The sequence below is a fragment of the Ammospiza caudacuta genome, chromosome 1 (assembly GCF_027887145.1).
Source record: "Ammospiza caudacuta isolate bAmmCau1 chromosome 1, bAmmCau1.pri, whole genome shotgun sequence".
Classification (NCBI taxonomy): Eukaryota; Metazoa; Chordata; class Aves; order Passeriformes; family Passerellidae; genus Ammospiza; species Ammospiza caudacuta.
In genome coordinates, this window is record NC_080593.1 from 84,571,034 (window position 1) to 84,597,755 (window position 26,722).

Here is a 26,722-nt window from a genome sequence, read left to right on the forward strand (position 1 = left end):
GCTGCATTTAATGGGCTCTTGAGAATCTAGGTGATGTGCTCTATTCAGGTTATTTTGAGAGCTATCTTGTTGTATATCCTAATGTATTCTCTGTAACTGGATTATTCAGTACTCAAAAATTAGTCCTAATTTTAATTATTTCCCAGTCTGCTTGTTACCTATCTGAAAAATATATCATGACAAGGTTAAGGACCAAGAGGAGTAGCATATTTTAGGTTGGTGCTTGAAGTGTTTGTATGGGTCACATACAAACTGGGTGCCACATCCAGTCTTTTCTTAAACACCTTCAGAGCAGTCACTCCACAACCACCTTGGGCAGCCCATTCCAATGTTATATCACACTTTTTGTGAAGAAATTATTCCTAATGTCCAACCTAAACCTCCCCTACTGCAGCTTAGGACTCCTCTCGTCCTGTCACTGGTTTCTTGGGAGAAGAGACTGACCCCAACCTGGCTACAGCCTCTTTTCACAGAGTTGTAGAGAATGATAAGGTCCCCCCTGAGCCTTCTTTTCTGCAGGATAAGCAATCCCAGATCCCCCAGCCACTTTGCATAAGACTTGGGCTCCAAGCCCTTCATCAGATTCATTGTCCTTCTTTGGACATGTATTTTCCATTGCCACTTAATTATGTGCCTTATGTTATTTGTACAATGTGTTTACATCTGGATGAAAATCTTGCAGTGATGTCCAGGATCAAATGCTCTTGCTTAGACACATCTCTGTCACTGCTTGAATAACAATGCAGCAAGTCAGAGTAAAGGAAATTATTTTATGGATGAAATCTTTTTGCTCTCTGACACCTGGATGTTTTAACTTTTCTTTTGCACAAACCCATTTAGCACTTCTGTCTTTGATTTAACTAGTGAAAGTCAGATATATCTCCTCTCCATGTCAAGTGTAAGGGTACTGTAAGGCATTTCTCCCTCTGGGATTAAAGTGCAATTGTATCCTACCAGTTCTTCACCCCCTTACACACTGCTGGGAGTAGATAATTCCTACTCTGCTTAGGCCTAATTTTAGGATGCATTTCTTTTAAATACAGTGATAAGTTTGAAAAGACTTCGTCCTGTTCTTTCCTTAAACTTTTTGTGTACAAATGAACTTTCGCTCATACCCCTTATTCTAGGATATAAATTAAAAAAAAAAAGAGCTTAAAAAGGCTCCTTTATAAGTTTGCTAATAGTTTTTCTAGGGACAGGGTTTTAGATTGTGAGATTTGTGTGTTGGGGTTTCTTCAGTGAGAATATGCAGCACATTTTTCTGGTTGTGCTGGTTCTTGATTTTTCAATAGGAGTCAGGTGTATTGTTCAAGCTATCCTTTCACTGGTCTTCAGTGTGATAAAGTATTAAGTGTGTCAGATCTTGAACAAGAATAATATCTTAGATAAAGGAAGGAAATTGTCTAATCAGTCAACTGTCTGGCTTGAGGAAAAGGGCTTGGGAGATCTGAGTTTTGGAGCAAGTTCTTTATAAGGTTGGGGAGTGACAGACACCAATTCCTTGGCTTTAAAACATGTTAATTCTACTGAAGAACTCTACAGTTGCCTAGATTTCTATTACTGTGTCTCAAAGGTCTTCAGGCCTATGCTGAATAGTATTTTGAGATCTGGCACTCAGAATGTAAAGCTAAATTTTAAATTAAAGCCTACATGTTTTGCCTTCAAAAAGGGTACTTAATTGGATTAATCAATATGTATGGAGCAGGGAGAAACTCTTAGACAGGAAATTCTTAAGATGGAAACAATTTGAATCAATGTTTTAGAAGAAACATTCACAATGCCTAAAATTAAAAATAGTCTGAATGGAAGAATAGGAGAATTTATATCTAAAAATGCCCCATGGGAACTTCTCTTGTGAAATTCCCCCCAAAATAAATATTTTTCTGATCAGCTTTGGATAGAGATAACTCATTATTCTATTAGATATAAGCAAGAATCAGCCACTGTATGAAACACAGACCAGATGTATTCCCTTTATATTTTACACCATCAAAATGCCTTTTATTCACATTCCCCACATGAAAATTTGTCTTCAAAATCCTCCTGGAAACAAAATCAATACAGTAATAATTTCTTATAATGAGTAAAAAAATGTGCAAGAAGAGGAAGGACATTTTTATATCTTCTAATGAAAGGCTGTGCACTCCCAAGATTGGTGGGCTAGCACTGCCTCTGGGCCAGTATGGTGTGCGCTGAAATGCAGAGTGATGACAGTTCACTTGCTCAGCTTAGAACTACTTGTTGGCACAAAACTTCTGACAAACCAATAAATATGTGCAGCCTCTGAATGTAACCAGTTTCATGTGAGCTAGCTCACCTGCTTTGCCAGAGTATTGCAGCTCCAAGTCTTACCTTCCCAAATGCTGGACCTCCTCTACATGACTTGCCTAAATGCCAAAGTGACAGAAGTAGAATTGAAGATGAAATGCTCCTGGCTGTTAGTTTATCTATTGCATAGCCCATCTTTGCTTCTGCACCATGAAAAACATTAGAATTACATTGTTTTCTAGAAGTGAAAAATACAGGAGAAAAGGATCATATAATACCAAGTTAAAGACTTTTACAATAATTGTTTCTGTTCCTAATTCTAGAGTAGTCTATAGGCAAGGATTTTGATAATTTTTGTTTCTGGATTTTAGGTCTTGTTCTGTTTCCCTGTACCTCATATTAACCTATATATATTGAAAACTAGCATAAGTCTTGTCTGTAATACAAAGGAGAGTCTGGATGAATTGGGAAGTAAAAGTTAATTGTGAACATAATTGCACTTCTGGTGGATAATTGCAACTGTAAGTCAAGCAAGACAACTTCTAACATTTGGGTCAGGTTTTTAATTCTGTGATCTAAATTATTAATGAGGATATTTTCATAAGCTTTCTGCATAAAAATTGACTTCATAACAGAGAGGTCAGCTGGTCTTGTCTTTTAGCCTTTATCATTCTCTCAGTGATAATCAGAAGCTGTTTTCCCATAAATGTAAGCTGTTTTTATGCATCCTGACATACATACCAGACATAGGTGGTGAATTACTTAGAAGCTTTATGAAGCAAAAATTAAAGCTGTAGGTTCTAGTTGAAAGTGTGATTTAATACCTTGGGAATCTTGAAAGCCATATTGAGTCTATTATGGAAAGCCCAAAGCAGGCTGCTATTCACAGTGTGGCTGCAGTCAGATGAAGTGGTATGATACATAAAGAGAACAAGTTGACCAGTACAGGCATAGATAATAATAACATATAAATCAGGAATGTTTCCACATCTGATAGACAGCTACATTGAACACATTATATCTTGAGACTGATACAGTGTCAATATAAGAGGATTTGAGACAAGCAGCAAGGTTGATTAGGACTATAAAGATTTTTATAAGAGGAGAGTGAAAGGATGGGATTATTTATGCAGAAAATGGATTGAAAACTTCTGTAACCTGTCTCCTAAAGCAAGATTTAAGAACCCATCCAGTATCATCAAATGGAAAAAATCCAAAACAAGTATACAAGAATTTTGTTTTGCACCTGAGACACAAAGAAATGACAAAATTCAAAGTTGCAAAAATGGTAATTTAAGATAATTCAGAAAGGTATTTGGCACCCTTTTCAATTCGAATTTTAAACAATAAACATATGAGGTTTTAGAAAAGATAAATCACTTTAAAGTGCCTCAGTTAAATTGTCAAACATACTTCCACTTATAATGGTTTATTGCATCTTCTTGTGGTGTGTCTTGGCTCATTGGCATTATGAATATTGAGTAAGAGTCAGGATATTGGACAAAATGGACAATTATTTATAATCATGATGACAGTTTCCGTTCCTTTGGCAATCTGAATTAAATTGTTATAATTTCTCTCTGCTCTGTTTGTAAAAAAAAAAAAGAATGGTTGACAGCTCCGATTTCCCTTTCTGTCCCCAGAAAGTAGATGTCATAGTTGCCTTTCAGAGATTCAAAGGGTCAAATATATTGAAGACTCTTTCATTCACATGTCATGTTTATGAGATCTGGGACTACAGAAAATATCAAATTCTGTTCTTATATTCTGGCATTTTACTACTTAGATGAATGAGAGATGGAACACTTTACAATTTCAGAGATGTTAAGCTGGAAGCACTTCCTGGGTGTGTTTTAGTCTGAAAACACTCCTACCTTGAAATTTTTTCTGCCTCTGAGTGTCTCAATTTCTGTGTTGTAACAACTATTGGGAGTCTTACCATGATAATATGAAGAACTTAATACATTCCTAAGAAATTTCCTTCAAAAAAAAATTTCTTAAGAAGAGTGTCTCCTCCTCCTACTCCAATTTACGGAACAAAAAATTCCAAGCCTAAAATGTAACCCTTCTTGATCAGAGCACTTGAAAGCTGAATCAGAATTGGAATTCAGAAGGTACTTTTTCTCTCCACAGATTCAAAATCTTCAATTCCATTTGTGTTAACTGTCAAATTAGCAAGCTATAACTGATTAGAATGTCTTAAAGAGAGAATTTCTGCTCAGTGGGATTTTCTGGGGTAAAAAGATATAAAATTCAGTTGCAGAGTTAAAGTAACAAATATTGGAGTTTCCCCCCTTGCCCTCCCCCCAAAATAACCCCCAAATTAATTAATTATAGTCTGTTAAAATCAGAGAAATTAATGTTGAGAATGCAGGTCAAGCAGGTCAAGAGCAAGTTATCTAGTGCCATGTTCAGGCCAGTCTTGAGTTTTGATTGTTTTCTTCACAGTGAAATTTCTTTTTCTAATTTATGATATCAGAATTTTCCAGGTGCCAGCTGGTGCCTGTTGTAGCTTGTCCTTACCCTGAGCAGAGATTTTGCTCTCTGATATCACTAGGGTTCTTAGATGCTGCCAGAGAGCTGCTCCTGCTGCCAGGAGGTTCTCCTTGTCCCCAGTGCCTGACAGAAAAGTGATTCCAAACAGAGTGGATCCCCTCCAGGTGCAGATATGCACACACATCTGTGTTAAAAGGTACTCTTAGCCAGTGTTTTGCTCATCTTTGCCCCCAAGGGGCATCCCAGCTAATCACCTGCTCCTCAGCTGGATCCAGTATCCCTGTTCCCAGACTTCAGGGTGGTGCCTGTCAGTCCAACAGTGGGCCTTGTCCTCCACAGCCCATACCACTGTGGGAGACCACGTCACAGGCTTTGTTAAATCAAAATAAATAGTGCACTCTGCTCATCCTTCACCAAACCAGTCCTGTATTCATGATGAGCTCTCAGGTGACACAGTTCAAATGTATCAAGTTTATTCCTGGTCATTACTTGTTTTTCGTATCCTGGGAATCATTTTCTGGAGGATTTGACATGTGACCTTCCCAGGCACTGAGGGTGATTAACCTGTATTTACCTGGAGTAATGAGTGCAGAATTTGAGCTGTTTGTTCAATGACCATTGTCAGAAGTTTGGCTTATTATCTGATTAATTTTTCTCCCTCTTTGCCTCAGTTGGCTAAAAATACTCTGTTAGAACAATGCAAAGGGTCTGGGATTAAAATTCTGTTAACTCAAAAAAAAACCTGTTCTAAGGACAATTAATTTGAGGTTACTTGGGAACTTCCATACACATAATTGTTTAAACAGGAAATGTGGAGATGCTGGTTAGAGTGCTGTCAATAAGCAGAAGGGAAGGCAATAAAGAGGCAAATCACAAGTGTTGATAAAATATAGCATGACTTTGAGCACTGTAATAAACAGGCTATTCAGTCTTGCTACGGTACAAATACCTGTGGTGGTAAATCTGTCAGACACTCTGCTATGCTGTGAGGAAGGAAAGAGGCTGAAGGACATTCAATTGGGCAAGGCCTCAGGCAAGAGGGTTTGATAAGAGCCTGCACATACCAAGAAGGCATTAGGGGCTAAAACGGAGGCAGAGTGATTGGTGTGATTCACAAGTGTCAGAGAGAGAATGATCAAATAAAATTAAGGGAAGGTCTATCAGGAAACTGATTGATTGAATAAGCTGTGGACACACTCCCATATGAATCTGAAGGACAGCCCATGAGCTCTGAAAGCTGAATTGACTAACAAATATGAAAAATCTATCAGTCCCATATGAGCAGGGAAGTGAAGGGAATACTTTTATGAGAATCCATGTGCCTGTCAACTGTGATGCTCTGAAGAGGATCCATTGAAATTTCTGTGGGAAAGTTGCTGTTAATTCCAGTCAAGGTGGATCAAGACATTAGTGTGAATACAGGCCATGTTTGTCAGAGTAATTTGTCCAGGAACAAAGGTGATAATGCACAATGAATGGTCGAACCATGACAGGATCACAGGGAGTGCCTAGGGAAAATAATATTCAGTAAACCATTACCTGCGCATGGGAACCTATAGAGATGTGTTAACTGAATATCTGTTTTCCCTCGCAGGAAGAGTTTATTAGTTAATTGCTTATGCTTGGAAGTGATGTGGTATGGGGCTACACTATTCCATTCAGGAGAGCATGCCAGGCTTATGTAGTTTGATTTTATTACAGCTAAAAGACTGTCATGATCTACATTTGACAAAGTAACATGTGAAAGTTCAGTTTGGTTTTCCTTGTTTGTCAACAGGTTGTTTTCTTTGTCTCACTTAGGTATTTCACTTGCTGGAGCCTCGAGTGTGCATGGAGCCCGCCTTGTTCTCACACAGATTATTGCCCTTGTGATGAAGAGATTTCACCACACAAGGAGAGACTGGAGAGGAAGCCTGTCAAATGTGCTGCTGCCCATCCTCTTTGTTGCACTGGCAATGGCCTTGTTTAGTGTGAAACCTCTGGCTATCGATTATCCTTCTCTCCAGCTGACACCAAGACTTTATGGCAATGCAGAATCCTTCTTTAGGTAAAGGGCTCATCCATCATCATCAATATCCAGGGCTCTGGGACCTTTACCCTTGAGTTCTCCTATTGTAAAGACCTTCTTGTATTCTAGAAAGAATGATAGATTACTTTTTACAATAGTTATTTGGCAGTTTTTTTAGATGTTTAGTACACTTTTATAGATTATTGTAAGTGAAAGATAAAATTAGAAAAGCTTTGTGTGAAGGATTTTCTGGAGGAAAGGGCAAAGACTTTGGAGAAGATTGAACTCAAATCAATACCAGCCATGACCATTTATATGTAAATGAACAAGTGTATTTAAACGAGCCTTTGCACGCTTCATTTTAAAAAAATTATTTAGGTCTGAAGTTATTTTCTTGAAACAATTCTTGGGTTTCAAAATACCACACAGTATTTACAAAGCCTGCTGCTCGTCTTACTCAACCTAATTTCTGTATGTTCAGCTTTGAAACCAACTAAACTATTTGTTTATTTATTTATATTTAATGTGCAGTATCAATAGACTCAATCAATATAGAGTGCTAATCACATATACAGGTGCAAATATACAGATGAAGATAGCAAGATGCTGTTTGAATTTATAGATATAATATAAATTTATTTTATAAGCATAAAAACACTTTAGCAATGCCAATAGTTAGAAATGCATGACTATAAGAAGAAGAATGCCCATGGGTAGATGTTGAGATTTGTTTAGCCATAATTGCAATGAATTTTCTTTACATGTTCATATTGAGTATTTTGAAATGAGATTATTGGGGTATGTATCCCATGCATGGATTTAATAGTCCTTTAATTTCTTGGAAAATACATAGGACCTTCAGACTGAAGGCCAATGGAGCCATATTAACATGTCTTTATTTCTTTTCTTTTTTAATTTTTCTTTCCCCATCATCCCTTATACCCCTATGGTCCTCTTTGAACAGCACTGAAGATGATAGCCTAGGAAAACTTTCTCAGGTTCTGTTGGGATATTTCTCTGATTGGGACCACAGATGCAGGCATTCACAACACGGGTAATTGTAACTAATATAACTATTTCCTTCATTTAAATATTGAGCATTTCATTTTTTTTTTTCTTTCTGTGTAATGGATTATCTTAGCCTTTTTTTGGCAGCATGGTGTTAGTGACAAATTGTTTCTGATAAAGGAGCTGACATCCAGGTGAAGAGGAAAGTAGGCTTTACTGTTAAAGGTCTGATCCATACATCTTAAAAGTAAGTGGCAGTTTTCCGATTAATTTCAGGATGATTTTGATCAAGCCTGGTGTCCATATGAAGGATGGACAGACAATAAAGAAAGTATTTGTTAGGAAGCATTCTAGATTTCCAAATTCAGGAATGAAGTGGCGACAATGCTTTAATAATTGCTGTAAATATGAGACATGAAGCTATTTTGATGCCTATATAAATATTTTTAATAAATAAACTTTGATAAAAGTGAATAAAATTTGTATCACTCTAGACACAGCTGCTGCTGTGATCAAATGCTAAGAAGGTGTAAGCATGCCAGGCCTGCCCATTAGTCTCTGGGTTTCTTCTGTTAAGTGACGTATTCCTCTCATTTCCTAGTTATAATTTTTATTACATTTATTCCTATTAGAAAAAATAATTCATGCTGGCAGACAGAATCTATGTCACCTCAGGATTCATGCAGATGTGTGTCTGAACAAGAGGTATGTAATTTTTTATTTACTTACATATGTAAAAAATGTATGTGTGTATATTACTTCTAATTCCTTGGCTGCTGTTTTTGAAGGGCTGGTGAAAGTCATGAGGAAATAAATCCTCACAGGTCTGACTTTGTTATGATTGAAGGTTTACTTCTCTTTCACCTAATGAAATTGTACACAATTTCCTGGTTTATATGTATTTGAACATATATGTGCACTAGAAATGGCTATAGATTGATCTGAAATAACAGGATCAGAGACAGCTGAACTATTTTCAGCAGATGCAACTTACTTTAAATACGTTATAGGATTCTGATTAAGAAAAACCTCCATGTAAAACAGGGCTAAAACATAACACTTCCATAACATCTGGAAGACCACCTACTTTCAGAGGAAAAGGTGGGTGAGCCTAGCTGGTAGAACCCACCAGGGAATTTACACATGAATGAGATTTAATTGTTAGAGTTTGCTTGTGGTTTGGATTTTGGATTTCAAAATACAACAGGCTTCAAGAAATGAAGGATTTTGAAAAGCATAATGAATTTCTGATCTTCTTAATGAATTATTTTTCCTGCTGACTTGCTCTGAGTTGAGTAATAAACAAAAATATGAAACTGACTGAGGTGACAAATGTATTTCCCCAAAAAGGAATATCCTACAAAAAAAGTTTCTTTTGTTTATAAAGATATAATTATTTAGAATAAGAGTTGCATATGAAATATAGCAATACAGTTTTGGGGAAAATGGAAGGAGGAAACTTATTTTTTACTTTTCTGGACGAGGAATAAGTTTGCCTCTAATACTCAAGGGAATTAAAAGAAGGTTGAATAAAATACAAATGGGAAACTTTTACAGGGAGAGGTCTATTAACCATGAAAACTGAAAAAAGTCACTTGACAGTGGAGGCAGAACTTTTATCTGTGAGCTATGTAAGAGCAATCTCTGAGAGTGAATTTTTATTTTTGTAGGTTTGAGATGTAAAGCATTAAAATTTTTCAGTTGATTGCCATAAAGTACTTTGTAAAGCTTCTGAGATAATTGAGTCTAATACTTGTCACCTTTTTCTTGGTTGTGAGAATGTCCCACTGAATCATTAGAAGACATCTTCCTTTATTCTTCTCTTCAGCTCATCAATGAAGTTTTTAGAAGCTTATAACATTAATTAGAATTTTGCTTTCATCTCATATTTATCTGGTGCCAATTTTGTATTTCTTCTCAGGAAAAACAAGTAAAAAGCAGTCTTGCCATTTTCAGTGCCGTAAACATTCCTAAGCTTATATACAAGTTCTGATGTTTTCAAAACAAACTGACTGACAGGGCTGCAAGAGAAATCAAAGGGATTTCTAATGTGTAGGTGGCACAATCATTTGAGTTGCCTTATAAACATAAAAATATTCATAATTTATTGAAAATCTGTTAAAGCTGGGAAAGACAAATCAAGTTAAAAAGAAACGCTATAAAATCTACATCAAAATCCAAAAATAAGGCTAAATGTAGTGCCACTGCTTTTAAAAAGTGCTTTACTTACTTTATATATACTTTTTTTCAGATGTGCCCAACTTTCAATACTTCTGCTTCCTATGTGAAGAATAAGAAAGGACATATTTTATATAATCTTTCAGGGTTCCCTGTGGAAGAGTATTTAGTGAGGTCTTCCAACAAAACAAGGTAATTTTAAAATGTCTAGCCTTTCTTTTTCCTCTGTCCCTCCTGATCCAAAGCATAGATATTTGTCACTGAGAATATAAAGGGTCATTGTCTTTATCTGGTGATTGTTATCAAGGTGTAGAGTTAGGCTGAAATTCAAGGTAACATGAAAGATCCTCAATGGTCACATCTCAGAACTCCCTCCAGAAGCTGCATGACGATCACCTCTAGGCATACTCTGGTGTTTCTTACAGGTAGTGAGTTATTTCAGCATCTCAGAGATGCATATCTAAACCAGGTGAACAAAATAATTTCCATTCCTCAGAGACTCAATCAAACAGAGGTGGACATGCTCCAATTAATATTTTCTTTGAAGTAAAAAGGGCTGGTGTGCCCCTGGCAATACTTCATATTCTGTGATATCTGCAACAGAGGTTATCTGCTGTATTTTGAAGTTTATTTATGTGCCTTTACAACTCAACCACTGCTGATAATGTAAGTGGAAATATTAGACCATGTATGATTTTATTGAGGAGAAGAAAGTGTTAGCCATTCATATATTAAAAGAAGGTACATCTGATTTGATTTAAATAGAGGTAAGCATCTTTGGATGAACGATTTGAGCTAATATGTGAATGATGTAGGAAGAAATAAAGCTGTTTAAGATGCTTCTCACTTGCTCACACCCCTTCCTGCTGCTCAAAGATTTCAGCTTTCAGAAAGCAAAAAATTCTTATCTAAGGCAATACCTTTGCCAGAAAAAAGCCAGTAATATTCACCTGATTAAAAACTACATTGTCCCCCTTCTTTTTAACAAGGAAGGCATTTGTGAGGGGTGAAGTTTTACTTTCAGTTGAAAAATAAAGCATTATTGCAGCTATCTCAACTGTACCCTTGCAAGAAAACTGCAGAGCTTAAGGCAGATAACTTTTTGTTACTTTAATTTCTACTATCAGATATGGTGGTTGGTCTTTTGGAGGGATGAAAGCATTTGAACTTCAAGATAAAAAATTGAATAACACTAAATCTCAGCCTCTGGCTAAGGTAAGAGTTACATGTATGTGTGCACATCTGTATGTATATATTGATTACTTTTTCAGGCTTCAGACATCATAGCACTTAGCAAATAAAAAATCATTACATGAAATCCTTGCTCTTGAATAATTGGGAAAAAATCCTTTGTCTTTTATCATCTAACTCTGTTCATAAACCTTGAAGTAATCTCCTGCATTTGATAAACTGTTTTAAATTAGTCAATTGATATACCTTGGTTTTTTTCTCCCAGTGAACTCATTTTAGAATCTAAGTTTAAAACTTGCTTTTAGAAAGTCAGTCAAATAATAATTTTTTGTATTCTGCAAAAAGCCAATGTCAGAATTGGCCAAAGCGCATTGAGCATCACAGTAATGGGTTGCTGTTGATGCTTTTCATGCCTACAAGGGATACTTTGCTTCATTTCTCTCACCACCCTCCCCCTAAGAGTAAAGTCATCTTCCAGGAGCAGTTCCTTCTGCATAACAAACTTACTATTCTTTTCTCAAAAGAGCCTTTCTAAAATTGTTCTAAGGGAGATAAAATGCTCTGCATTGGTAAGTAATGGTTAGCCTCCGGGTCTCATCCTAAGTTTTCACAATATGGAGATACTGTACCTCTCATGGGCACTGCATACCAAAAGGCCCTAAGGAAAAGCCCTTTATTTCAATTGTGCTTAAAATAATCTTTCTTTGATTTTTGGGATTCGTTCAAATGTAGATGCATTACAAGTAGAGGAGAAGCAGTCTTGGAGAAGTATTGATGCATGTCAGTGAGACGTCTCTGTTTTTGAATTTGAGGCAAACAAGATTTCTTAAAAGGAACCTGTGCATTTTCCAGATTCTAGATTAGGATATGAAAGAAAGATGTTTCTGCCTTTAAATATTTTAATGTAAATATAGATTTTATTTGGTCTTTAAAAAAAAGAAAACAAGGAACAGCATACATAAGCGCCATCCCTAAATCCATTTTGAGACAAATTGTAAGGAAAAAATACAGATTTTCTCCAGTCCAATGTAATTTTATGCTTAGTTTTGCAAAATAACTTCCTGTTTCTAATGCTTTTTCCATACAATTTGCTAGAAATCTCCCTATTATATATACAAATCCGAACATATACAGATTTTCATTTTGGTCATTCGTAATCTCGCTTTTAGTCCCATATATTTTACAGGTTTGAACTCCAGTTCCATCATTCCTCCATGAGAGACCTGAAAGTTTCCAGCAATATCTTTTGTCTGACTTCCAATTTTTCCTGTGTATCTTTAATCATTTTAGATTCTTGTTTTGACATGCTTGCACTGTGGTCCTTTTTTAGTGTGTTTGGTATAGAGCACTACCTGCCATCAGGACAGGGATAAATTATAGTTATACTCTTAGTAAGTAAGCTTCATATTTCAGACCCAAAGCAAATAGTGGAGTAAATTTATAAAGGGCACTGTGTTATCTAAAGCATCTCCTGGAAATGTCTTTCAAAGGATGCAATGTCAAGTTATTGCATTAACCTTTCAGTAACTAATGACCAGATTTTTACTTTGACCTTTTAGGTCTGTTCATGAGACAGTGAATGTACCATTTACATAGCCTGGTATGAAAGAAAATGAGAAATTTGCATTAGAAGAGAATGATTTACTTTATTTTAGAAAACTTCTGAATCTTTATACATTCTTTATCAGTCCTTGAGAAGTCAACAATTTTTCTTGTTCAAATTAAAAATATTTATTTAGTAACTATTTTATTGTACCTAATCATACTGTGCTGTGTATAATACATACATGGTATATGCATGCACATGAGGAATGTGTGTATGTGCATACAGGAGAGAGACTGTATCTATGACATGACAAATAGGGCTGATTAAAAACATTGATTATTGGCATTCATTGATGATCAGTGCTACATAGCAAAAGAACAACTTCTCAAATTTTTTTAATATTCTTGACTTTAGATTCTTTGGCTTCCTTTGGTAACATGGCCAAAAAATTGTTCCATAATAGCTTCAGAGTTGCTGTTTTTTATAACATAATGAAATATAGGAAGAACATGTGGTAATTTTAAATACTGCCAAAAGGCAAATTGTTCTGTTCACATGTCATTTGGAAGAGTATATTTTTCCAATCCCAAAGGTTGGGGCTTGAGGCTTTACAGTACAGTAATTGTTTAAGTGTCTAGAGGAAAAAATTACATGTTTCTAGCTCAATATCAATCATTAATCTGGTCCAGCAATGCTGAGGGACTTCTCTGCTCCTTCTCATCCTATTTTCTTGATAGGCCATATGTTAGCTGAAATGTAAGTCTAACTTTATTCTGGAATATTAATGGCAAGTAAAAGATTATGTAATAATGTAAAACATGTCTTCATAGAACTTCAATCTGATGTGGTGAGGGGTTGTGTTTTTCCTTGGGAAAGAATTTTGCTAACTATGCATAAAGTAAAAATTAATTATATTTTGTTTATGGTTTTCTATTCCTCAGCTATTTTCTGTCCTCTGTAAATAATTACCTGTGTGGCACAAAAGAAATATGAAAGATGTTTCAGCTAGAGCTAGTACATTTTCTTTTTTTTATATTTTACCTTTGCTAATAATTTTGAATAAGAAACAAGTCATTAGAAAAAAGACCTTAAATATAACTTCTGGTGAAATGAACAACTTTAAATGTCTTTTTTTCCTGTTTATAATAAATTAAATATCCATTTGGTTATTTCCTCATGGTTTGATTCAGTTAGATAATGCAGCTTGGAGGATAATTCCAATTAACATGTTGGATATTGAAATATATTCTTACACAGAATGCTCTATTGTGGTATTCATTTCAATACTGGTTGCATTAATTTATTTCAAAGGTGCTCTCTGAACATTTGTGGCTTTTCCCTTGCCTAAATTAAATGAGGATGTGTTGTCAGAATTTTTCTTTTTTTTATTGCCTTTTTTTTTTTCCAATACAACAGACACAATTGCAGTGGAGTTTCATTATGTATGTATGTATGTATGTAAAACTTTCTATTCTATGAAAACCTTTCACCTTTTACCTTTCAAAAAATGATAGAATTGGAGATGGGTGTATGGGGCTGCGAAAAAGACAGGTTACCCTTGATCACTTGTTTCTGTCCTTTTGTCCTGATTGCTACTTGCACAGGAGGTCCTGCATTGCAAAGATTTTCAGTTTTCCTCATGAATCTTAGGTTTTCTTTTGCTACCTTTTGTTAAAGACCGCTCTTGTTGATTAATGAATGGGAGATTTAGTTTGTGGAATAATTTGTGGGAACTGAACTAGAGAAGAGCAAAGGAACTTCATGACTTTGCAAAGAGAAGAAGACATTAGGTTTTGTTCTTTTTTCTTTTCTTTAAATATGGGGACATAGGGGTTTGAGGCATTTGAGTACCATGTGCCATTACATTACACGGCACATGGAAGATATCCAGGGAATGAGGCCCAGCCTGTGTGGATTTATGAAAGGCAGGTCCTGCGTGGTTAACCTGCCCTTCTATGAAGTGGCCTGCCTACCAGGTGAGGGAAAGGCTGTGGGTGTTGTCTATCCAGACCTCAGTAAAACATTTGACACTGTCTCCTACATCATGCTCCTTGTGAAACAGGCTTCTTGTAGCTTGGATGGCTGACTCTTATGGCTAAAAATCTGACTGTATGGCTGGGCAAGGGAGTTGTGGTGCTACATCTTCTTGGTGGCTGGTCACTAGCTGTGTTCCCCAGGGCTCCGTTTTGGGGTTGGTCCTACTTCACATCTTTGTTGATGATCTGGATGTGGGGATGAGTGCATCCTCAGTAAATATGCAGATGACACTAAACTGTATGGAGGTGTTGATCTGCTTGAAGGTAGGAAAGCTTTTCAGAGAGACTTGCACAGACTCGGTCATTGAGCAGAGGACAACTGCACAAGGTTCCATAGGGTGAAATGCTGTGTCCAGCACTTGTGTCCCAGCAGCCCCATGCAGCACTACAGCTGGTGGAGACGTGGCTTAAGAGCTTTTTGGCAGAAAAGGGGCCTGAGGGTCCTGGTTGACCACCAGCTGAATATGAGCCAATGTGTGCCCAGGTAGTGACATCTTGGCCTGTATCAAGGGTAGCCAGCAGGACCAGGGCAGTGATTTTCACCTTATATTCAGCATTGGTGAAGTGGTACCTCAAGTAATGTGTTCAGTTCTGGGCATCTCACTTGAGGTGCTGAAGCATATCCAAAGAAGGGTAAAAAGGCTTGTGAAGGGTGTAGAGAGAATGTCTTATGAGAAATGGGTTTGTTTAGTCTTGAGAACAAGAAGCTCAGGGGGCACCTCATTCCTCTCTACAACACCCTAAAGGAATGGTGTAGTGAAGTAGTGGCTGGTCTCTTCTGCTGCACCTGCAGAGAGAATGAAAGAAAATTGTCTTGAGCTGAAACAGGTGAGATTGAGATTAGATATCAAAATCACTGTTATGGGGGTCAGGAATTGGAATAGTTTTCCCAGGGAGTTGGTGGAGTCATCCCTGGAAGTGTTTGGATCTGATGTTGGGTGGTGTTTAGTGTTCTAGGAGTTACAGTGGCAGTGCTGGGTTAGTGGTTGGACTTGGTTATGTTGAAGGACTCTTCCATCCTTGATGATTTGATGATACTGTTGAGATTTCAAGCAACTGGGAATGCCACATAAAGAAGAGTAGAAAATGTGAAAGATAAGGCAGGCAAGCAGAATGGCAGATCAAAGCTGTTAATTTTTTACAAAATGGCTAACAGAGCTTGTGGCAAAGAAGATTAAATGGTGAGAGAAGAAATGACAGTGTACCTCAGAGTGGTTCTCGGAATTATGATCTAGGATAGATGGGTGGAAATAAAACAGACTCAGAGTACTGTAAACCTCACCTCACAAAAATATGGAGATTCAAACAAGCAGGTAGTCAGGAAAATTAATCAGAAGAAAATTATTAAGAGAGGGAAACAGAACTGAAGATAAGGCAGCCTACCCTGGGAGACATAGAGGAGACTGTGTCAGAAAAAACAGTCAGAGTTGGGAGCTAGGGTCCAAGAAAGGATTGTAGTTGGATAGTATAAGAAAAAAGAAAAAAAAAAGGCAGAATCATCTGCAAGTAAATGATAAAAGCATCGAAGAATGATAAGAGAATCTTTAGGGAAGTTCCTAAGATGTAACTGTATAGATGGCAAGTCTAGAAATGATGAAATTAAGAAAACTGAAGCCTTAGAAGAGGAGTTTTAAGACAAAAAGGATGCATATTAAACCCTGTTCACTTTGCATTATTATTCAGAGTCCAGAGAGACAATGAGAATTGCCCTACCTATGATGTACAAAATACAGAGTACAAACAGTTGATATCGAAGACAGAAAGGTTAGGAGTTTTTCAACTGTTTAAAAAAAGGGGAGAAGAAAGGATGCTATGATAGTAGTCAGATGGTTTTAAATGTCACTGAGATTGAAAATACACATCCATAATAATTTGACTAAGTTTTCATTATGGATAATATAGATTCTAAGGCACTATGATTAACAGTAATGGCTGATAAGAATCAGTTTCTAACTGCAGAGGAAACTCAAACCTCAGTATATTTGGGTTTGGGACATAACAAGCTCTCAGCAATAGTTTTAGCAAGTAGAAGTGTGGATTAAGAGTACTTTATCAAGTCAGAGTGAATCTGAATGATCTGAAGATAAAGTATATGTTACAACAGAATTGTTTCCCTGTTCCTCAGAGAGACTGGCTTGTTTTGTCTGCCTTAAGGTTTGTCTGCATCAATTTCCTCCATGTTTAACAAGCCACTGATGCTGAATTCTGAATCATAAGGCAAAGTGAACAGCTCTGTCTATGGAACAGCTTCATACCTTGTAAACAGTTCTTCCTTGATTCTTTCTTTCTCCCTCTTTCTAGAATATTCTGTTCCTAGATACTTTATGCTGTGTGTCATATGTAGGTATTATTTAGAAAAGTCTCTTTGGAATTTCAGTGATTCTTCCAATTTAAGCAATACTTTTACTTGTCTTTTTGCATTTTTAATCAAACTGGCAGGTGTTATTTTCACATTTTTATCCCTCTCGTTGTTCAACCACATGTGTGTAAAGGAAGAGAGGCATAGTGTTCCATTAAATCAGAGAATCTCAATTTAGTAATAAACATATGTGTACAGCTCCAACAATAGAAAACTGCTGCATGCTGTTGAAAGACATATGCAAATCAAGCAATTCTGTTCTGCCTGGTTGACTTTCTTCTATAAATAAATGTCATAACAAAAGAGTTAGATATCCTTCAAGCAATTCTTAAAGGTATGTGAACTTTCAGATCAGCATGCAGATTGAACTAATTTTTGATTGACATTATCCATTCTTTCTTCCAGGTGTGGTATAACCAAAAAGGTTTCCATTCACTGCCATCCTACTTAAATGAGCTCAATAACTTCATTCTGTGGCTGAATTTACCTTCTAATGTGGATTGGAGACAGTATGGTAATAGTTTTCCTTTGTATATATTCGTATGTGTTGGAAAGTAGGTTTTAAATAAACTATAATAAGTATGAAATTTTTTTTATTAACAGTAGGATTTCAGAGTTCAATTTCTCTGGAGGACTGTAAAATGAACATTTTATAAAGAAAGTTTTTGTGGAAAATATAGTACACAGTAAGGTAAAATTTTAATTTAAAGCTCAGCATGTCATGTGAGTTCCTTACAAAGACATTCCTGTGAAATAAGCAAGTGTAAATTGGTTTAGGATGTTAGTCCCTCTGAAACTGCAGCTAGGGCTTACTTAAATAGCATGGCTAAGGCACAACAGACTATGGATTTATAATTTCTTTGGCACTTTGCTATATCTCCTTAAATAAATATCTAGAGTAAATCCAGATTAGCCTGTAAATTCACAGAACAATGTGATGTTTCACATTATTCTGTTACTCAAGGATACTGTATATCATTATTGTACAAAACAAAAGAGCAATTAATATATCTGGCATGTGAATTCTCTGATTCAGATATCCTGAACTTTATAAAAAAATTGTTAAAGTAAAAATTTTATGAACTGACATCTGAAAAAATGACTGCTGCCAAAGACTCAGCTGTTAACATTGATGATGTGGGTGTGGAAATCTAGTTTGAAATCTGGGCTTGATTAACTTCACAAATATGTGTTAACGTCTATTCATTCTAGTTCCTTTCATTCTTAAAAATTCTGTTAAATAGGAATTTGGTTTAGGGAAACTTAAAAAGAGCTTTTGACCAAATTTTAAGAGTTCTTGTTAAATTAGGGTGGTTTTCTGTAGTGGAAAATTATTTTAAGTGTTTTTATAATGAAGAAAGAAGACAAAAACAATGAAAATGGGGAAGGAATCCTGAAAATCTAAAACCAGAGATTCGTTAAGAAAACTTTCTGGCGTGTCAAAGAAAAAAGAGTAATGGCTTGCTTTCATGATGGCTGGGGTTTCATTTTTCTAAAAATGAATGGATTTTCTAAAATGAGAATGGATCAAAGGTAACATGTTTACACAGAAACTTTGAATGGAATGAAATCAGATATTTTAACAAATTTTTAATAGAAATCAATTTTTAATCAACTTTCCCTGCACTTCCTGAGTCTTACTGATGCTAGCTTTTTTTTCTATACCATTAGATATCTCATTCTGGAACTTAAATGTTGTGTACCCTTACTTTTATATCAATCATGGAGGATCAGGGTTTGCTGTCTTGCTTGAACTCAGAGAAAATTATAGCCATCCCAAAGATTGTGGGAATGATTTAATTTTTGCTATTGCATGGCACAGAAACACAGCCAGCACAACTGCGCTCTAGAAATGCAAGTCTGTTACTGACATCTGTACAAGTATGGGCTCATTGTATAATCTTGTGGCAGAATATGTTAGCTGCCTGCAGAAGCAGAGCTTAAGAACTAGAAAACAATTTATTTATTTCTTCATCTATTGGAGAAGTGCAATGAAGATGGACTGGTCATGCTCTGGAGGTATAATGCGGAGGGAGGTGTGACAGAAATCTTGGGAAGATAGGTCAAGTTACCTACCTAGATGTCTGTGTATATGTGTTTGTTTGTGTACTCATGTTTGTGTGTGTACACACATGTATACGCTTTTGGAGACCAATATATATGTATATTTTATTTCTAAAAACCAGTTTTCCAGTGCTGCATGGACCACCTGAACTCAGTTCACTTTTATGTTTAACTTTCTCTTATTTAAGGATACTGCTCTAACAGAGAAGAACTATTAATATGCTTTTGTTATTCAAATTGTTATATGCAGTCCTGTAAGTCAGCAGTCGGAAAACCACATACTGTGCTCCAAGACTGAAATCTATTCTTTTTGATTTTCTTTTTCCTTCTTCCAAACTCTGTTTATTGGCAAGGTCAGTTCTAGAATATTGTTGGAAATTGCTGTGAGGAAGCTTGTTAAGATGTTGCAGAGACATGGCTTTGTTGTTCTGCCTCGCATTAATGACATGCTATTTCACAGAACAACTTTTTTCCTGTCAACAGAACGCTTCTACATTACTTTTAAGTGATATAAAAATAATTTAGTGCTTTAAAAGGGACTCTAAGGACAAAGTCCTTTCTTCCTTCACAAAAAAAATAATATTGCTTTACAGAAAGAAGCTTACTACAATAGAGTAGAGCATTGCCGTGGATGTAAACAGCAGCAGCAACTATGATATTGAAACAATATTGAGCGAAGTCAACAAGATCAACCACTTAAGTGCTCATACAAAAGCTAAGAAACTTTCTTAGCCCTTTCACTTTGCATTGATATCCTATGTGTATTTCTTGAAAATGACCCCGGTAGGAGCTCTCCCAAGATCTTTGGAGGAGGGAAGAGCCATTACAGGCCACATGCTGAGTTCTACCTGCTTTGCCCACAAGGACAGATCCAGTAACTTTCAATGGAGATCAGTGGCGCTAGTCCAAGCTTGTGAAAGGTTTTGATAAAAAGGAGCTGAGCAGGAGGCTAATTGCTTTTATCTAATGTGTTTTCTGCAGTCATGAGGATACAGAGAATATCGACTTATGATTTGGTGTGAAAGTTTGAAGGAAAAAATTTTACCTAAGAGCATAGAGAACATATGCTGAGTTACGCTGGTTTAAATCTCTAGGGATTTATACACGTTCAAAAATCTTTGAAAAAAATTATTACTTTTTGTTCTCTCAGTCCAAGTTACTGAGTCTTCAGCATGCAGCAGCAGGAAATTCTATCTATTTCGTGATTAAAAATATCAGTCCTTTTTGCTATTGTGTAATCTGATCTTCAAGTACTTTCTCTGCAAGTATAGAGATTTCTCCTCAGCCCTGTCTCTTAACAATTTGGGATTATCAGTAAATTTCTCTGTGAGGATGCTTGGAAAGTTACAATGTTTGTTTCCTGTAATTTTCACGTAAATAGTGATGTGTCTGTTGAAGAAAATGTGTTGCCCAGCTGGAGGGCCCATAACTAGATGGAGAAACTGAAATTGGCCCAATCAGTTTATGTCAGTTTAGTGTAGTAGATGGATCAGATGTCTCTTTTGGAACAGCAGTTCAGTAATACTTCTTGTATAAAAATATGTCATTTTCTCTATCATGTGGATATTCACCCCTGCCTTTATCATCATGTAAGTCTTTGATCCCACTGTGGGAAAAAAATCTATCTCAACTGTGGAAGAAATCAAATGCATTCTGTTTTCTAGAGGGTTATAAGTTCAGTGACAGATGATAAAAATGAATATGTTAATAAATAGTTTTTAAAAAAATTAGTAATACTCTTCAACAATGAAAGTAAGGTGTGCTGGATTTTTGTCCAAACTCTTCACCTCTGACTGTTATTCAAGCTTATATAAATTATGTTTTCTGATCTTTTTTCTGAAATGCTGCATTGTTGCAACTAAGTAATGTAATTGTGAGCAAATAAAAATGTAATAATGAAGTAAGAAGAATAAAAAAACTAAAAGGCAATATTTTTTGCTTAAGCTTAAGAAAGAAATTTTGATCAAGTAAAAATGTTATTTTTCACACCTAGTTGTATAATATTGAGTCAGAATGTGGTTATTATGCTGGAGTATAGGAGAAGGACTATAACCTCACTCTTAGGGTAAGGCTATATAAAGAAAAAAGGAGTGGTTGTCATCTATAATTTTGCCTGTAGAGCAGTCAAAAATGTTCTTACATCATTGTTCAAAGAACAAAATGTCTCAGTATAGAAGGGCTTTTTGCAATGCAGCTTCCCCATCTTAGGATTCATACCGAAGTCATTGATTTTTTAAAAAAGCTTTCATACTAGGATTCATTGTAGCTTTCATGTAGCATCCTCATTTATTTCAGATTCAATTTTTCAAAAGAGCAGAAGGGATCAAGGGAGTAATTTTCAACTGAATTTTGGTGGAAAGTGGCTGTAAAGCTTCCTAGCTTCCTGAATGCTTTGCAAATTATAACTTTAAACCTTATTACAAAGGAAACTGTGCAATGGCCTTTGGATGTAACCTTCTTAACCATGTCTAGTTAGTGAGGGAAACTAAAAGAAACCATTAATCATGGTGCTGCCTGTGAAATTCTCCATATAAATTGTAATTCTCATATATATATATATATATATATATACATGCACTACCTCAATTTTTTCTAATACATAATATTTTAATTAATCTGAAATAAAATGTCTTGAATAAAGAAAGCTAGATTGGCCTTCTATTCAAGTCTGCCACAATCATGGTATTTAGAATCAGTAGCACAGATCTAAACAGATCTATGCACGCAAGATTCAGCTTGACATAACAGGCAGTTTACAAAAGAGGACCAAGAGACACACCCAAAATACATGGCAGAACCAGAAAACATACCTAAGGACAGCCCTAACTAATCTACAGTGATGGCGTGCAAGCTTGAAGACCAAGACCTTTAGGGGTTTTTTCATTTGGATTTCTCCAACTGATACTGAAAAAGTATTGCTGGCTTCATATCACTTTCCTAATTTTTACTGAAAAAACACGGATTTTGAAGTGTATTTATATGGAAAGTTGCATCCAAGTGGGGTGGACTGGACTACCAGTGTCTTCTGTTCTTTATCATGTACAGTATGGAAACATCTGTAACATCTAAACATCTAAAGTTATGCCAAATTTTGCGTGCCTTTATTTACTGACAGAGGGTCAGCGGGTGTAGATGTGAGGTAAAAGTTCTAGAGCACTTTCTGTTGAAGGCACAGATTGAAGACTCTTAATAAGATGTTTACATAGGGGAAGGTGTCCTGAGTTATGCAGCTCCTGAATGGCAACAGGGCAGGATGCAGAATGTTCACAGGAAGCTTGTCTAATGTGAACTCATTTTCCTTTTTCCTGTGAGCTTTCCTATCCAGAACGAAGAAGTATAATATTTTATTGAACAAAACGTTACAATCATTCTAATATTTTATGGAGAATTTATTTCACTAGGTTAGGAATGTGTTTTTAACAAATTAGAATCTAAGATTTGTTTAATCAAGAGCAATGTAAGGAAAGGAGGAGGTTTGTTCCACCTGGTAGGGAGAATACAAAAGGGAAATCATAGAGAAGCTGAAGGGGGTACAATGAATAGTTTACTGCTTCCTCTACTATTAAGTATGTAGCATGGGGCTCCTAGTGTCATTTTCAAAGTAAATACACTCTCCTGCCTAGGTCCCAGCTGTGCTACTCCTGAGATTTATAGTTAAACTGTAAAATTCTGACTACTTCCCATCTCTTTTTTCCATAGTAATGTGACTTGCGGGACTGATAAAAATGTCCTTGTTCTCAGTTGTATAAAAAAAACAGTCTTTCATTGAGCAATACAAGAGATGACAACTGGGCCGTTTAAATTAATGAAAGACAAAAATGAGGAAAAAAGAAAAAGACACACCAAAAATGTAGTTAACTCTATAGATGACAAATAACAGAGAAAAGAAAGAAAGAGAAGCTTCATAGCTGAAAAAAAGCTGAGAAAATATATTCCCATTCCTGAATTGCATTTGCTTGGTATTGGAAAAGTTGGAATGTATGTCTGTTACAATTTTTTACCTCTGCCCATAAAAAAGCCTAAGTGATCACTGTAAAAAGAAGGTGACCAACTGCATGCTGAGGACATAGATGAAGGATGTTTTAGGACGATGAAGAAAGTTTTTGATGTGATTAAGTCAGGAGAATACAACGCCAATCCGCAGATGTGGAAGTAATGATTTTTATACTGAGAAATTTATTAAAAGGAGCAGACAGAGTTAGTGCTGAATAATATCATATTTGGTGTTATTGCCTGGCTTGCTTTTCCCTTGTGAATACTGATATGGTAAAATTTGCCCTGAGGGCTGCTCACACAAGGCTTGTAAGTACAGTCCTTAAAAAAAATCCTTGCATAAACACCAGAAGCATCTGTTTTATAGTAGCTTTATAATTTAGAACTTCTTAGTTTATCTGTCATTTATAGTTTTTAAGTCCTCAAACATGGCAGATAGTTTTCAACTTAATGAGCCTCATTATAGCAGCTTTGCATAGTAAGAAGGCATATAAAGGCAAGAAAGTATAAATAAGTACATTTTGCATCATTTTAACAGCTGTATTGGGACAGATATGTGTAAAAAAATATCTAGGTGGTTAGAAGAAATGTAGGAAGAGATAGAGGTTATAAAAGTACATGGAAGAGTTTTTTAAATAAAAAATATGTATACTAGCAAATACCATATATTAACTCTGTTGGTTTGTTCTGGTATTGGAAGATAAATAATAACTTATATCTTGAGTTCAAGGGAACTTTTTTCCTCCATGAATTACAGGCCAGTTTGTTGGCTCTATCTAAAAATCATCTTTTTTTTGCCAATGGGATGAAGAAATCATTATACTAAAAAGGTATAAAATTCGGAGATTTTCATGCCCCAGACTAATTGAAGAAACTTAAAATACTGAATGAAAGTATTTACACATTTAATGCAATGGTAGAATTTTGAATTCTGCACACAACTGAACTTAGTTTAGCACAGTCATACTTTTCTTACTTGTAATCCACAACATTGTGAAATTTAATTTCAGTTGTGAGTGTAAATTAAAAGAAAATGTAATCCTTTGCTTCATCTACATGATTTGAATGGAAATTGACTGTCAAAAATGTTTGCTGCTCTTAAGATGTGTGATTAGTTTTTGTGACTATTCCATAGAAGGAAGTTAATTCAGTGTAACAGACTTTTGATTGGTATTGTATGATACAATACTGCAAAGAGCATTATTCTGTTTAATGTCGTGGGTTTTTATTTTCCCCTGCAATTACCTCTTTTTCACGGTTTCCCTTTATTCTGTATGTTAATAGAAAAGAAAGTTAAAGCAGTGCAGTTCTGCATGTGGAACCCAAGTCAGCTGCTGTAGACTTTTGTTTAACACCAATGCAGTAATCTGAAAGTTTTGTTAGTTCCCCCCTGAGATCTTGCTGCCAGGCAAGGAAGGGAATTGTCCTGCTCTGCTCTGCACTGAAGTGGCCTCACCTTAAATGCTGTATACAGTTTTGGGTGCCACAGTACCTAAAAGACATTAAGCTGTTAGAGAGCACCCAAAGGAGGGCCACAAGGATGGTGAAGGGCTTGGAGGGGATGCGTTATGAGAACCAGATGAGGTCACTTGGTTTGTTCAGCCTGGAGAAGAGGAAATTGAAGGGAAACCTCATTGCAGTCTTCAGCATGCTCACAGGGGGAAGTGGAGAGGCAGGTACTGATCCCTTCACTCTTGTGACCAGTGACAGGACTTGAGGAATTCCCTGAAGTTGACCCAGGAAAGGTTTAGGTTGGATATCCTAAAGGAAAAGAGAGTGGGTGGGCACTGAACAGGCTCCCCAGGGAAGTGGTCACAGCACCAGCCTGAGGGAGTTCAAGGAGTGTTTGGACAATGATCTCAAGCACATGGTGTGACTCTTGGGGTGTCCTGTGTAGGGTCAGGACTTGGATCTGGTGATCCTGGTGGGTCCTGTCCAATTCTGCATATTTTATGATTATTTCTTCTAATATGCCCACTTTTATTCAAGCATTAGAAAAGCCTAGAAAAACTTCCTGGGAACTAATCAAAACTTTTTTCTGTCATGCTACTTCTACTTTACATAAATGGAAATTCCATGGTTCCAGTGGGAAAAAAATTTTTTCTTTGATATGCCTGTTTTGCTTCAGAACAAATAGCAGCAATTGTTTAAAAAATTAATGCTTTAAAAGAAAAACAAAGGAAAATTTTAAACAGTCCCTGAAGGTAAATGACATGAAAGACTTCTACAAATAGCAAGGTATCTGTTAGGGATACATCAAAATGTTATTGGCTTCAATCTTTTGTTTTTCTAACTACCATTGGGCTTCAGTGTACTGCATTTAGCTGTTATTTGAAAAATCTTTACTTTGTAAAAAAATTATGTGTGAGTTAATCATCCTGTTTTTCAGCTTTTTACCATGCAGTGACTTAGTGATGTTTAGATTACTTTGGCTTGAAGATGAGAAATGAAAAATTAAAGGGGCAAAATAAATGTATGCTTAGTCAAATTTCACCTGTTACTAGAATGAAGAATATTTTTTTTGTCTTTATGCAACTGGACTTTAATAAATTCAATTAAGTGGTGCCCCTCAGAGTCAATGTAAGGCTACCAATAATTTATATCTTTATCAAAGTTACTGGAAATATTATAATTGCTGTTAGGATTAAGTTTGTTTCTTTGTTTTAATTTGGAATGACATAGATTTATTTAGACACTGATCAAATAATGCTGATGTCGTGGTTTAACTTAAGGCCCGCTCACACAGCCATTTCCTCAGTCTCCCCCAGTGGTGTGTGAGAGAGAATATTAGAAGTGATAAAACTCATGGGTTGAGATAAAGGCAGTTTAATAAGTAGGAAAAAAGCCACATACACACACAAGCAAAGCAAGGAATGAATTCACCCTTTCCTGTGGTCAGGAAGGTGTTCAGCTGTTCCCAGCAGAGCAGGGCCTCATCATGCCTAACACTGATTTAGGAAGGCAAACACCATCCCTCCAAACATCCCTCCCATTCCTCATTCTTCCCCCATGTTACAGGGTGAGCCTGATGCCATATGGTCTGGAATGTCCCTTTGGTCAGTCAGGGTCAGCTGTCCCACTGTGACCCCTCCCAGCCCCCTGTGCACCCCCCACTCTCCTCACTGGTGGAATGGGGGAGGAGCAGAAAATATCTTGGCTCCAAGTGCTGCTCACCAATAGCAGCACAAACATCCCTGTGTTATCTACGTTTTTTCCAGCACAAACCTAAAATGTACCCCCATACCAGCTACTGTGGAGAAAATTAACTCAATCCAGCACAAAAACAGCACAGCTGGCACATCTGTCAGGCACACCTGCAGAGATAAGTCACAAGCAGCATCAAGTCCAGTGGAACAGCAACTTTTGCAGCAACCATATTTTTGTACCTTCAACCTCCACAATTTTACTTTTTTTGCTTGAAAAGAAGCAAAAAGACACAGTGTTTGTTCATAAACTACCTTCCAATTCCAAAGTTAATTTTGTTAGATTGCACCAAGAACCAAAATAAGCCTAAGAATTCATTACCTGCTCAGGACATTTCAAGGTCTCCCAAACTAGGCAGGTTTTTAATGTAG

The 26,722-nt window shown here is 36.3% G+C and overlaps 1 protein-coding gene across 1 annotated transcript in view; it reads left to right on the forward strand.

The window, feature by feature from the left end:
- ABCA13 (ATP binding cassette subfamily A member 13) overlaps positions 1–26,722 on the forward strand; it is a 175,708-nt gene that overhangs the window by 98,609 nt on the left and 50,377 nt on the right. The window contains exons 37-42 of the mRNA XM_058813952.1: positions 6,565–6,811; positions 7,737–7,826; positions 8,413–8,485; positions 10,032–10,150; positions 11,086–11,173; positions 17,496–17,604. Coding sequence (XP_058669935.1) covers positions 6,565–6,811; positions 7,737–7,826; positions 8,413–8,485; positions 10,032–10,150; positions 11,086–11,173; positions 17,496–17,604 — 726 coding nt within the window. The remainder of the gene's footprint in view (positions 1–6,564; positions 6,812–7,736; positions 7,827–8,412; positions 8,486–10,031; positions 10,151–11,085; positions 11,174–17,495; positions 17,605–26,722) is intronic.